The 13,082-nt window shown below is 39.7% G+C and overlaps 1 protein-coding gene across 2 annotated transcripts in view; it reads left to right on the top strand.

Annotated features, from left to right (window-relative positions):
- Window positions 1-13,082, top strand: part of LOC119081944 (laminin subunit alpha-1) — a 128,400-nt gene that overhangs the window by 34,972 nt on the left and 80,346 nt on the right. For both annotated transcript variants that reach the window (XM_037191208.1, XM_037191209.1), the window contains exons 4-14: window positions 2,032-2,274; window positions 2,423-2,629; window positions 2,804-2,929; window positions 2,998-3,108; window positions 3,166-3,453; window positions 3,525-3,665; window positions 3,781-4,556; window positions 4,643-4,885; window positions 5,034-5,144; window positions 5,205-5,385; window positions 5,451-5,628. In XM_037191208.1, the coding sequence (XP_037047103.1) occupies window positions 2,032-2,274; window positions 2,423-2,629; window positions 2,804-2,929; window positions 2,998-3,108; window positions 3,166-3,453; window positions 3,525-3,665; window positions 3,781-4,556; window positions 4,643-4,885; window positions 5,034-5,144; window positions 5,205-5,385; window positions 5,451-5,628 (2,605 nt within the window). The remainder of the gene's footprint in view (window positions 1-2,031; window positions 2,275-2,422; window positions 2,630-2,803; window positions 2,930-2,997; window positions 3,109-3,165; window positions 3,454-3,524; window positions 3,666-3,780; window positions 4,557-4,642; window positions 4,886-5,033; window positions 5,145-5,204; window positions 5,386-5,450; window positions 5,629-13,082) is intronic.

Genomic DNA, 13,082 nt, shown 5'->3' with positions numbered 1-13,082 from the left:
TATTCTGATATCAATACTTTTTTAAGACGTTTTAGTGTGATATCAGCATACATTGCTCTGGTGAAACTTTGGCGCATCCGAATGTATCAAAATAACATCGACACAAAACCAAAGAGCATCCCGCTGGATTAATTTGTTCAATAAGTGTCCTAACGCTAATAATCGAAAATTGGAATTGTGGTTTAAAACCAAATGAATGTTTTCGAACCAATTCTAATCTACTGCTTGTAGCCCGAACATGTTCCATAAAACAAGTTCATGTTCAAATTTAACAATCGTTAAACCACAGGTTCTATTTGGTCGCTTTTTTATAGTTCTCTTTTTTTTCCTCTTCTCTGGATCGCTTTTGTGACACAACGGTTCTAGATAAGAATTCCATATTTTTACGATGATATAAATAATACAAAATCATACCAGCCAACAACATGCGTATGAATTAATAAACTTGAGCCATTTATTATGCCGGCGCCTTTGAGTTATTGATATTATGATCTTCTGCATTGAGAAAATGTTTAGTAAACGTTCACGGGAAAACTGACACTCGCGCACATTTTAAAATATTATGTTTTATGTATGTACGGATCGTGTGATCGCGCTTAAATGGATTTTTTTTTCATGTTGAAAGATTTTTTAAGTGGATTTTGAATGTGTATTTACAATGGGTTAATAATATGCCTTTCGTCGGCTGGTATTTAAGTGATGTGGAATGAATGAAGAGTAGATGATGTTACCATTTTAAATAGATTAATATTAAATCGATCGTGTTATGAGTGGATTATTAGATTATAATTCCTCTGCATCCACATCAATTTTATTTGATTGTTGTAACAGTTGTACAACATTCACATCTGTCTTTGTCCGCACCATTTAGTCTCCAGTTCATAAACGTACTGTACAAAATTACGTTTAATTGAGAAATGAAATCATCATCTTCGTCTACTGCATTTTTGTTTTTGAGACATCGATTAAGATTAATTACATCTTCATTTACAACCATCGACTTCAAAGTAAGTCATTTATCACATTTTTATAACATGAACTTCAGTAACCCAACCACAGAATTTCAATAGAAAATGTTGTTGTTTTTTCTGGGGTTTTCAAAGCAACTACTGTGCATTCCAGTTTACGCATAAAAAATGATTCTGTGCAATAGAATTCATCACTTTTGTATTTAAATATTTCTTCTGTACCGGGGCTACCCAGAGATACCGAAAAAAAACAACAACAACCGTCAAATGCATTCAGAAAAATGCTTCAAGTAAATACACACATTTCTTCTTACTGCATCGAGAGGCCTTTAGAAATGGAATGATAAATAAACAACAAATATTTACCAAAAATAAGTGTGGTGCATTTTTGAAGATTGATTTTCGGTACATAATTCACTTGTGTATTAAGCATAAATAATGCCAGAGAAATAACTTTTAAAATTGTAAATATTCTTACTCTATTTGATTGTTGTAACTTTGCTTATTGAATTAGCATTTTCAGGTAATATAGTGGTTCTTGAATGAATGGATCGCATTTTATGAGATTGGAAGCAATGATTCTGCGATGTAATCGATGTAAGAAAGAATGGCTCTATAGAGAATTAAGACTAAATATATTTTGAAAAACAGCCTACCCAAAATCGAATGCTTTTTCCAGTTTATATGTGCCCAGGGGTATTCGACCCTGGAAGCCAAAACCACTTTTTAAAAAAATACTCGACACTTCTCTATTTGAAAATTTAAATATTTGATCAAATTTCGGTGCGCAGAATTATTTTAATAATTGATACTAGGACGTTTGACCACTGTTTCGATCTAAGAGAAAACTAAATACGTCTTTCGACGACGGCGACAGTTGTACTTGATACAATACACTAGTAATACTATATCAATTTGCACACTAACAAGTCTAGCGAATCATAATAGAAATGAAAGTGTTTTGGTTTCTGGGTTTCTTGATCGATACCAGATGGCTGATCATTTGAAAAATTAATCGAAGTTTCGGACGATCCTAACATCAAAACGTACTAATTTCTTTCAGAACTACCAAGTCACGTACATCAAACTGTTGTCAGCCGTTTCACCGACACCTGCTTCGTGGATATTAGAGAGGTCATTGGACGGTGAAAATTTCGAGCCGTGGCAATATTTCAGTACCAGTGACTCGGAATGTTTGAGTAGATACAATTTGTCAGCCCATCAATCGTCGTATCGGTTTCGTTCCGACACGGAAGTGACCTGTAACACGAAATTTTCGAAGCAATTTTCACTCGAAAACGGAAAGGTAATATTTTATGTTACACCCGACGAATAGGAATTTTTCTTAATTTCTCAATCAATTTTTGCTTGAAGAGCACCTTAGCAAGTCGAATAAATTTGAATATAATTTCGCTACCATCATGCTCTTGCTCACATTTCTTTAAATTTTAAAGATAAATTTATCGCTCGTAAATCATCGGCCTGGGGCTAACACCTCTTCAATTGAACTACTGGAATTCACATTAGCGAGATATGTGCGATTGCGTTTGCAAAGTATGCATAAAACAGAAAGAAGATTTTATTCGATTCGACATTTGAAAATCGGTGGTCGAGTTGATTGTTCGGGACATGCAAGCGAAACGACAAATTCGGGTGATGATGTATATGACAATTTCTTTACAATTTTTTGTCTTTACCAAACGTCCAGGACGATGTTTTATTTTAATGTGCATCGTTGAAGTTTATTTTTATTTCACATCGATCTGGACGAAGGGGCATGCTTACAGTAGTGACCATAAGTCCATTTGTATATCCAATTTTTATTAACAAATCAGATCGACGAATGTGTATGCCTTCACCATACATGTGGAACAAATTGCGAAAAGTGCTGTCCACTCTACAATCAAAAAGCTTACCTGCAAGGCACTTTGACTGAAATTAATCGATGTGAAAAGTGCGAGGTAAGGCTTCCGAAGTGCCAACTTCATAAAGATTCTGACGAATTGTTCATTTCTGAATTAAATTGTAGTGCAACGGACATGCGACGGAGTGTTACTATAATCCGGAAGTAGATCAAAGAGGATTGAGCATCAATACTGAAGGAGTAGCTAGTGGGGGTGGAGTGTGTCTTAATTGTTCTGTAAGTTAAAACAGAACTGTCGCTAAACAGAAAAATGGCATAACAGTTCTCTCTTAGGATCTCACTGCTGGAATAAATTGTGAAAAATGTATTCCCCACTATTACCGACCGTATGATGTACCGGCAGATGCATCCAATCCATGCATTCCTTGCGACTGTGATCCGAAAAGTTCAGATGGTGCATGTAGCAGCATCGGAGGTGAATGCAACTGTAAACCGGGATTTATGGGACCAAAATGCTCGGAATGTATGCCTGGTCATACGGGTGAAAACTGCAGCCGATGTGCATGTGACAAAAGAGGAACTATGCACGGCGGTGAATGTGAATCTCATTGTCAATGTAAGGTAGGAAAATTGAGTCTTTCTCATATCAGTTAATTTGTTGTTAGTCCGGACGGAATTGTTTTTTTACGTAGCTACATGTGGAGGGACGTCTTTGTGATCAATGTATTCAAGGCTATTTCGCTCTTAGCTCAACGAATTCAGAAGGTTGTATGAAGTGCTATTGTTCGGGTGTCTCTCAGGTTTGCAGCAGTCAAACTATACAATACTCGTCGGTTAGTATAAATTTGAGAATTTTACGGAATTAAACTTCAGTCACTTCAGTGAAACAGTGAAGTGTCCGGCACTGCAGTAGACGGTAGACATTAAAATGAGAATTTCATTCCACAGTACGAAACATTGGAAAACTGGAAAGTGACTGATATATCAAAGCAGAACTTCGCATACCCTTCGATAGATAATGACACCGGAAATCTGGTGTTCGGTATGTATGAATTCCCAGAAACTGAGGCGGTATACTGGCTGGCCCCACAACAATACTGTGGTAATCTTCTGCAAAGCTACGGATCTCAATTGTCGTTTCACATGGCATGGATTATCGTTAGAGGAGACACAAGCGGAAAGCCTACCTCTGGTCCGAGTATCATTTTGATTGGAAACAATGGACTGAAAATAGCGTACGGTGATAATATTTACAAACATTCCAATGCTTCGATAAGTGTCCTGCTATCGGAAGAGGGTTGGTATCATGTTCCACGAACAGTCAAAGATATTGTGACCCGATTAAGACGGACAGAGTATCGCGGTGATCCAGTTACCAGAGTGCAATTCATGTCAGTGTTGAGTGATGTCGAAAGTGTTTTGATTAGAGGAACTTTTCACACCGATCAAGTCGAGAGTGTTTTGATTGCAGCCAGTCTCCATTCGGGTTACAGTGATTCAGATGAGACAGAATTTAATTTAGTAGAAGTGTGTGAATGTCCAGTTGGATATACGGGACTGTCTTGTGAAAAGTGTGAATTCGGTTATGTACGGGTCTACGAAAACTCGACGTCACATGAAAAACTCGGAAAATGCGTTCCCTGCTCCTGTAATGGACATGCTCAAACCTGTGATTTAGAACTGGATAAGTGTGGAGAGTGCATACACAATACATATGGAGACAGGTAATGATTTCCCACTCTATGATCTTACCGACGACAGTTTCCTTATCGCATGTGCAATTTCTTCTAATTTCCGATTAATCATTCAGATGCGACAAATGTGCGCCGGGTTATTATGGTAATGCTATGTTTGGATCAGAACATGACTGTAAACGATGCAGTTGCCCTCTGTCAGTCGAAAGCAACAACTTTTCACCCAGTTGTCAGCTCATAGAACTTAGCTTAGACACCAACCGTATGTCGAACGAGCTTATTTCACGACACCGAAATCTGAGCTTGGATTATATTTGTACTCAGTGTCCAGATGGCTATACCGGAGCTAAATGTGAAACGTATGTATAACGGTTTAAAGCTGATTGTCCATCAGCATAAGCCACAGTTGTAATTAAATCTATGAATTTATGTGTTCGTTGTTTTGATGTATGGCTTTCTGACCTAAAGCACCCCAAACTCCTTGAACAATTTAATTTTTTTTTATAGTTGTGACGATGGATTTTATGGTAGGCCGGATGTGATTGGATCAAAGTGTCTACCATGTCCTTGTAATGGCGGCCCTTGTGATCAAAATACAGGGCGATGCATAGCTTGCTTGTAAGTAACTCAAATATTGTCAATTTTCATCATAGACAAGTTGAAACCATTTTTCATTAGAGGGAACACTGAAGGATGGAGATGTGAACGCTGTAAGGACGGTTATTGGGGTGATCCACACGACGGCTGTGAACTGTGCAACTGTTATGAAACCGGTGCTTTAAGCAATGTCTGTGATGTAACAAATGGTCAATGTGTTTGCAAACCGCGCTACAGCGGACATCAGTGCGATGAATGTGAGGTAAAATTTCACTGAAAAAAACGACATTTTCCCGCTTTACTTTCATTTGAAAAAAAATTATTCAGTTCGGCTATGGAAATATAACAATAGACTGTCCACCATGCGAATGTAATGCAAACGGATCATCGGACACATTTTGTGATACCGACAACGGTCAATGTCCCTGTAAAATGGGTGTAGAAGGATTGAAATGCGACATCTGCATGGATACATACTTTGGACTTTCGATTGATGGATGTGAAGGTGAGTACAGACACATTTTATTTGCATTAAATTAAATTAGGAGAAGTGTACAGCGAATATGCCTTTAAATAACTGACAATGTGGAAGTGAAACAATAAGCCGATGAACCCATAAAATAATTTATTCTTCGGTTTTATGGTCGGTAACTGATTCCAATTTCTAATTATAATTTACCGTAAAGTTAAGTTGTATTTTCATGTTGCCAAAGTGCAACCAAATTGGACATGGGCACACTAATTTATAAATAGGATATTGCGTTTTACCGATTCGAGTTTGAATGGTTTATAATGCTAACATCTTGTGACAATATTAAAAGAATCGTTAGCTTTCTAATGGTTGGTTGGAATATATCCATATTTTATCAAGACATGGGTCTATTTACTGATTGATTAACTCTATACAGATGAATTAGAGTTCGAGACTATTTGATCACGTCGTACGTCGCGCATCGTATCCAAAATACGTTACGTCCGTGCTTCGAAATTTGTATTTTGACGAGTGAGGAGGTCTTAGCCCGTCCGGAAAAGGAATGCAAAGTCATATTTGGTATGAGCAAAGCGGATTACTGTAACACGTAATCATAACCGGACATTACTAGGAGCGGGCGTTACGCAAGTCCTATACTAATACTACACGAGTTTGCTTTCATCACAAAATTGTTTCCGAATTAATGAAGTACATAGCAGCATCCAATGTATTCCGGTTTACTACGAAATTTAATTTCCACATAGAAATCGAAAATAGTCCACATTTAATGAATCATTTTTGCAGGGGGCAAATTGCTTTGTAATGATCAACTTTCGCATGGGGTAGGTAGTAAATACACTTTATTGCTTGCCCCAAGCGAAAATTGATTCTTACATATCAATTTGGCCCCTGCGAAAATGGTCGATTACATGAGGGATATTTGTGTGACACTATCGTCAAGGAATCTCTATTTTCGCGGGGTGCACAGTCATTCACGTAAAACGAGTTTTCGCGGGGTGCAGCCAGATGAAGGAGAATGCATCATCTGAAATATTTAATGCCTTCCAACAGAAAAAAAGAAAATAATTATTGATGTTTTGTGTTTTTGAACACAAATTTTCCAGTGGCGTGAGTTGAATGTCGCAAAAGCATTTGAATTATTTCGAAAAGAAAATCACAAAACTGAAAGTGTCAGCCATTTTTTGCTCCAGCAATAAATTCAATTATTGTAATGAACACATGGCAAACACTTTTAGTTGCGTATTTTTCACTTATATTCGAGAACACTGAACACTTTGCTTATGTTAGACATTATTCACTTCACTTCACTGCAAAATTTTTATTCTAAATAACGAAAACAACAAAATTAATGCATTATCCTGAAACGGAAAAACAATTCAGTGACAAGCCGACTGTTGTGACCGTTGTGACGTGTATTGAGATTACTGCTGTAACAATACCAACATAACATTAGTGTTGTTTTCGGGATTTTTTTCTTCGTAGACGTGTGAGCCAATTTCGGAGGGTTCGGCGGTATACTAGATTCGTTGTTACTGCATTAAGGAATTGATATGTAAGAATCAATTTTCGCTTGGACAAGCAATAAAATAGAATACAGTGCAAGCTGCTGCCATGATTCATTACTTGGGGAAACAATTTTGAAACTCGCAACTCACGCGTGTGTGTTTAAGCGCCTCGGTTTGAAAACTGTTATTTTGACGCGGGTAGTTACATACCTCGCCTTCGTCTCGGATATGCAAACTCTACCCATGTCAAAATAACAGTTTTCAAACCTTGGCGCTTAAACACACACGCGTGAGTTGCGAGTTTCAAAATTGTTTCCCCAAGTAATGAATCATTTTCGCAGCATGCACTGTAACCTACTATTAAAAGATGAAAGCTGAGTCATCTGACTTTGGTGGTGTTTTTGCAGTGGTTATTGTTAGGGAAAATGTTTTTCCGGATTTTTCCAACTGTTGCCACATTAACCCAAATTTTCATAATTTTTTTAAATATTTTTAGCCCCGTACGAAGTACTGGGGGCTTATAAGATTAATATGCCGTTGGTAACATGTTGAATTGGAAGCAGACGGTAAGGGCAAAGCATTTGTCTATGTTCATAGATAACGAATCCGCAATAAAAACAAGGTATGGGGAAGCAGTAATGAAACAAGAAATGTTTCCTCCATAATTATTTATTTATTGAGATCTGAACTCGATGAGAGCTGAGATGGATCTGCTTTTCTCCGATACATAAATCGTTCTTATATACCAATCTAAATGTCAAATGTACAAATCATGAACGTTCTGGAAAACGTCAAAACTAAATGACAGTTTACAATGAGTGCGTTTAGTGCGCGCGAGACAAATGTGTGCAGTGTTGCCACATAACTCCCCTCTTAGAAAAGACTAGGGATTTTTGACAAGAAGAAAGATCTTTATTTGACTTTAAAAATACAAACAAAGTGTGCTGCCCTCTTACAGAAGGTTGCTAGGCTACACAGCATATCTATCAATAATTAAATTACAAAATATTTACAACAAATGTGATATTCAACTAATGTTTTCGTCAATGACTAGGCACCGTATATGTGGCTTTTTATAATCTGAATCGTACGAACTAAAATTTCCTCCGTAATTGGAGACAAATCAGAGATATCTAAGTTAAAGTCTTTGAAAAATTGCACAACACTTGAACCGACCGTGCCGCGGCTCCCGAACCAGAGTCCTTTGACCGACCATTTACGTTTACCGAAGGTCGAAAAATACTTTTCTTCATAAAAGGGAATGCACTTTTCGTAGATTTCGCATTTTTCGGCTTGGATTTTTGAGTCTTGGTTACTGTCGCTGGTTTCGTATCTAATTGTAGGATCGATGATATAGGTGTTGTTGGACTTGTTATCGAATGCGATGATGTCGCTAAATCTTGAACGTCCGTCGATGTCAATCGCGTAGACTTCTTCAAAACAGGTGTATCGCTTCTGTTGTTGTAACAGTTCCTTAAGTTGGTGCTTTGCGTTGTGATGTCTAGAGATGATTTGCTGGTTGTTAGAGGGACAACTTCCGGTTACGTGTGCTATTGTTTCGTTCTCTCCGTCGCATTTGCGGCAGAGGCGGGAAGTGCTTCCAACACCAGGTACTCCATTCAAATTCGCATAGTTACTATTCAACTTAATGGCGGCGATCCACTCGGACGATGAAAGTCGGTTTTTGTTGCAGACGAAGTCGTTGCCTTTGATAAATGTTTGGAAATGTGTTACGCCGGCTCCTTGGTATTTCAGACCACACCAATCGTCAAAGCTTTTTTGTCGGAGTGTCGTTCGCAATGACTTTGTGCTGTTGCCTGATACACCCAATGCTTGTGTGCATGATTCCATTTCCTCGGAACAGTTCGAAACACTTTGGAACAGCTGATCGTCGACTGTTGCTAGACGTTTGGCCATAGCGAAGTGTTGCAGGTGTACTTCCCATGATGCTTTCATTAATCCTAGGCCACGCAGACGTCTTGGAGCGTAAAATAGATTATCATTCGTACGCATTGGGAGGCCAATAACTTCTTTAACTGTTCGGCGTATCATGACGTCGAGACCGTCAGTGATGTAACTTGGAATCTTGTTCAACGGTGCTGTCTGTAGCGGGTAGCATAGGGTTGGAAATACATATTGGTTAATGATGTTTAGTTTCTGGTCTGGTTTCAGCAACGGCGAAGATGCTAAGTTTTCGAGTGATACGTTCAGCCGTTCGATGCACGAGTTGTCGAAGACTAGCTCCGAATTGAAAGAGCATCCGAGGTAACGTATTCGAGCTTCGGAATTGATCGTAGTGATGGTGTCGCCATTTGGAAGTGTCAGTGTTTCCTCGATGAGTTGGCCGTTCTCGATGCTGATGGCTTGGCTTTTTTTCGGATTTATTTTTAGGCCAATTTCCGAGAACAGAAGCCTTACTGCCTCCGTTGAACGTACCGCGCTGTCTTTGTCTTTACCAGCGATAGCTTGATCGTCAGCAAAACCGAGTAGGGACAATGCGTCAAAATCGTTCAAAAGATTGTATCCATACTGGTCAGCGTACTGCGAGTCGCACAGTTCGTCGTATATGTAGTTTATGGCGATGTTAAATAATATTGGAGGCAATGGGGCGCCTTGCGGGACTCCACATTTGATTGCAATGTTACAGGACGATTCTTTGCCGTTGTGTATGGTCACGTGATTCTGTGTCATCAGGTTCATAATTAATTTCTGCAGGTTCTGCGATGCCCCACTCGCTTCCAGCGATTTTGAGATGTGGTCGTGTCCAATTCTGTCAAACGCTTTCGAGACATCGAGAAAAACGATAACGCATCTTCCTTTTTTCTTTTTGGCCTTCTTCAAGCAGGCGTTAATGAGTCTCGAGTTTATATGGCAGCCGGGTAAACCAATTACGAAGCCTCGCTGGTTCCAGTTGATTTCGACCTGGGTTCGTAGCACTGAATCCAGTGCCTTTTCGATTGCTCTCCTGACGACTGAAAAAATAGTTATTGGCCGCCAGTTACTTACATTTGATTCGTCGTCGCCCTTATCAGCTAGAATTATTCGGCCATATCGGAAGCAGGTCGGCACATATGATGATAGAAGCATGACGTTGGCGATTGAACAGATTGAGTTGGCGACATTAAGCTGGCGGATTGTTCGAGCTAACACACGGTCTGGGCCAGCACTTGTATCCAACGAAATACGCTTGATTTGTAGTTGAATGTCCTTCGGTTCTAGCATTACATCCTTTTTTCGTACATTGGCAGGGTATGATTCTCGAACTCGGTCATTTGGCGCTTCGAAAATTTTTTTGAAATGTTCCTCGATGACATCCATCTTAATTTTGCACTGTTTTGAGTTTCCCGTTTTCGTGACTTCAAGTACAGCTTTCCTACGCTGATTGTAGAACCAATATTGCGTCAAGTCGTATTGGTACTTGTCTCTGCGCCTTTGTTTCGCTTTTCTATCCGTTCGCTGTGGATTAGATGAGCGTCCGTATTGCGCTGATGTAACGTTCTTTTTGCCTTTTTTGCGGAGTCTGTAGAACTTTACGGCGGGGTGTTTCGGTCCAGGCATCTTTTCATTTGCTTCTTGAAGGAATTTTAGAAATTCTGTTACGTTTTTGTCAAACAACTGCTCGTCGAATGATTCTTCGGCTGCGTGGGTCGCGAAGATGTCTTGCCAATGTTTGCACTGTTGTTCGAGCGTTGAATTGCGTTCGCTGGAGGTTTTAACGTTCCGTTCAGGCCTTGGGGTAGCAGTATTGTTAATCCGGTTAGCTGTCGACGAATTGGCTTCCTTTGCGTGTCTGCTGCGGTGGGTATTAAGTCCGCGTTTGGTTGGAAAAGACATTTTGCATACATCGCATTCAAATGGTGGAATCTCAATTGTATCTGTCTGGTTTTGAGTGTTAGGCTGACTAGATGCCACACTTATTGATTCTGCTTGGGTTCGGACTTCGTTGCGGTTGAGCGATTCGTGGATAGGTACAGTTTGGACCGTGTCGTTCGACTTTCGAATTGCTATTTTACTGTTGCCACATTGGGTGTCTCCAATTCGCTGATATTTTCCAGTGAGTATAGCCGAGGGCGCAATCGATGGTTCGAGGCGACTGAAGTGACCTGAATCGCTGGGACCGGTGAATATTAGTAATATCTGTGGTTTTCTTTGGTCTATTGTTAAATTTCCTGTGATGCCAAATTCGTAACAGACATATTCGTTCGTGTCACTGTTCTGGAAAATGTACCCGCAGAAGCCATACAATTCTGCTGCTGCAAGCAATTCGCTGAATGTGCCAAAAGTGGCAGGTTTAGACATGTAGTTCCGGTACAATTGCTTGATGTTGTCATCGTTAGTGGCATTTTTTCCGTATTGGTCGAGTCCAGTGATTCGCTTCTCCAAATTGTATTTGATGATGGGATAGAATCGTTCCCAGTTATGTTGAAATCCGGCGGCATTTCGTGATAGAATGTAGTTGACCGTGGCTAGTCGAATCTGGTGAACCGACTGGGGCTTCTTGTCGAAGAAATGGTGGATGTTTCGTTCGATGAAGTCGAAAATTGTTGCATAAAGGCAGCTACCGTCTCGTTTCGAATCGATTATGTTGAAAGTACCGCATTCGTTAACTGATTGGCCTTCGATCTGCAACTGGGGTTGTGATTTTGATCTGGTGCCTATTGTCGAATCCATCTGTGAATCCATCCCGTGTACTTTACAATCGGTGGTGGATCTGCGGGCCTTCAGCGGCGCGGTTGTTTGGTTTCAGTCGTCAAGTAGGTGTTTTTATGAAAACGATACAAATAATACGAGATTGCGCACAGTTATGGCCCCAAGTGAAGTGTTAAATCAGTTTCCTACCTGCCAGCAAGACGTGATAGACTTGCTTTCAATTTGAAATAACGCGCCAGCGGATTCGGAAAATTTTCGGAGTGCGGCAACACTGCTTTGTGACGTTGATGGTCCGATGACAGCTCAATGTTTTCGTTTCGTCCAAAGTTATAGAAAAAAAAAAGTTGAAAACGGCGACGAAAACAAGATGATTCGTGCAAACTTCAATTCGAAAGAACTCGCAAAAAAAAAATGAATCACAAATCAAAATCTTATGCTAAACACAATGTAGAGTTTTTACAAATTAATATAAAGTTTCATATAAAATCGTTGTGCGAAATGTGCTGTGCTGATACATTTGGATTCGTGAGCCACGTGGATCGGAGAGTAGGTACATGTTTGTCCAATTCGCTTGCTGTGTTGTTGCTGATGATGCCATTGACAGGATTGCTTTGGTGCGAGTGGAACGGCCAGGGCAACTGTTGTAGCTTGGTACTGGTTGATGCACTGAAGAGTGTTGACGAAAAGTTGTTCAGAAGACACATGCATCACTATTTTTAGGTTAGCCGTTCTAACGAACGCGGCTGAATTAAAAATATTTTTGATTACAATCTTTCGAAAAAGTAGCATTGAGCAGTAAAGTAAGTTGGCAGGCGAAGCTACGGTATTTCCGAGGATAATCCGAGTTGAGCGACTGTTTCTGCTTGGTATCCGCGATTGGAAATCGCTTCAGGCCGACGCTTAAGTACAAGTTAAGCATTGATCGAGATCTTCCGAATAAGGAAGTGGCTTGAGGACTTGCTCTAAGCGCTCGTAAGGTGTTGTAATGGATTGAAATGAATCATAAAGCGTGATTTAAGACCAATTTACTTTTCCAATAGCTTTAGTAATACTTAAAAGCGAAAGATTTTGAACTGCCCGGAAACATTCTTTCGTGAAGAAAGCTGAATGTTTGATCGAGGGCTTTTGATTTAAAAACAAAAAATGAATGGCTTGTGATCAGTCTTGCTTGCAGGCTTCCAACCCAATTAGAAGCGCTTGATCAAAGCGTAAACGCATAATAATTCACGATTATAGGTGGATAGGTGGACAGTCGTTGTATTTGAACTGATTAACTCCACCGATCGCTGCGTTGGTAATATGGAGCTCATA

The sequence above is a fragment of the Bradysia coprophila genome, unplaced genomic scaffold (genome assembly GCF_014529535.1).
Source record: "Bradysia coprophila strain Holo2 unplaced genomic scaffold, BU_Bcop_v1 contig_373, whole genome shotgun sequence".
NCBI lineage: Eukaryota > Metazoa > Arthropoda > Insecta > Diptera > Sciaridae > Bradysia > Bradysia coprophila.
This window is presented reverse-complemented; position numbering and strand designations above follow the sequence as displayed.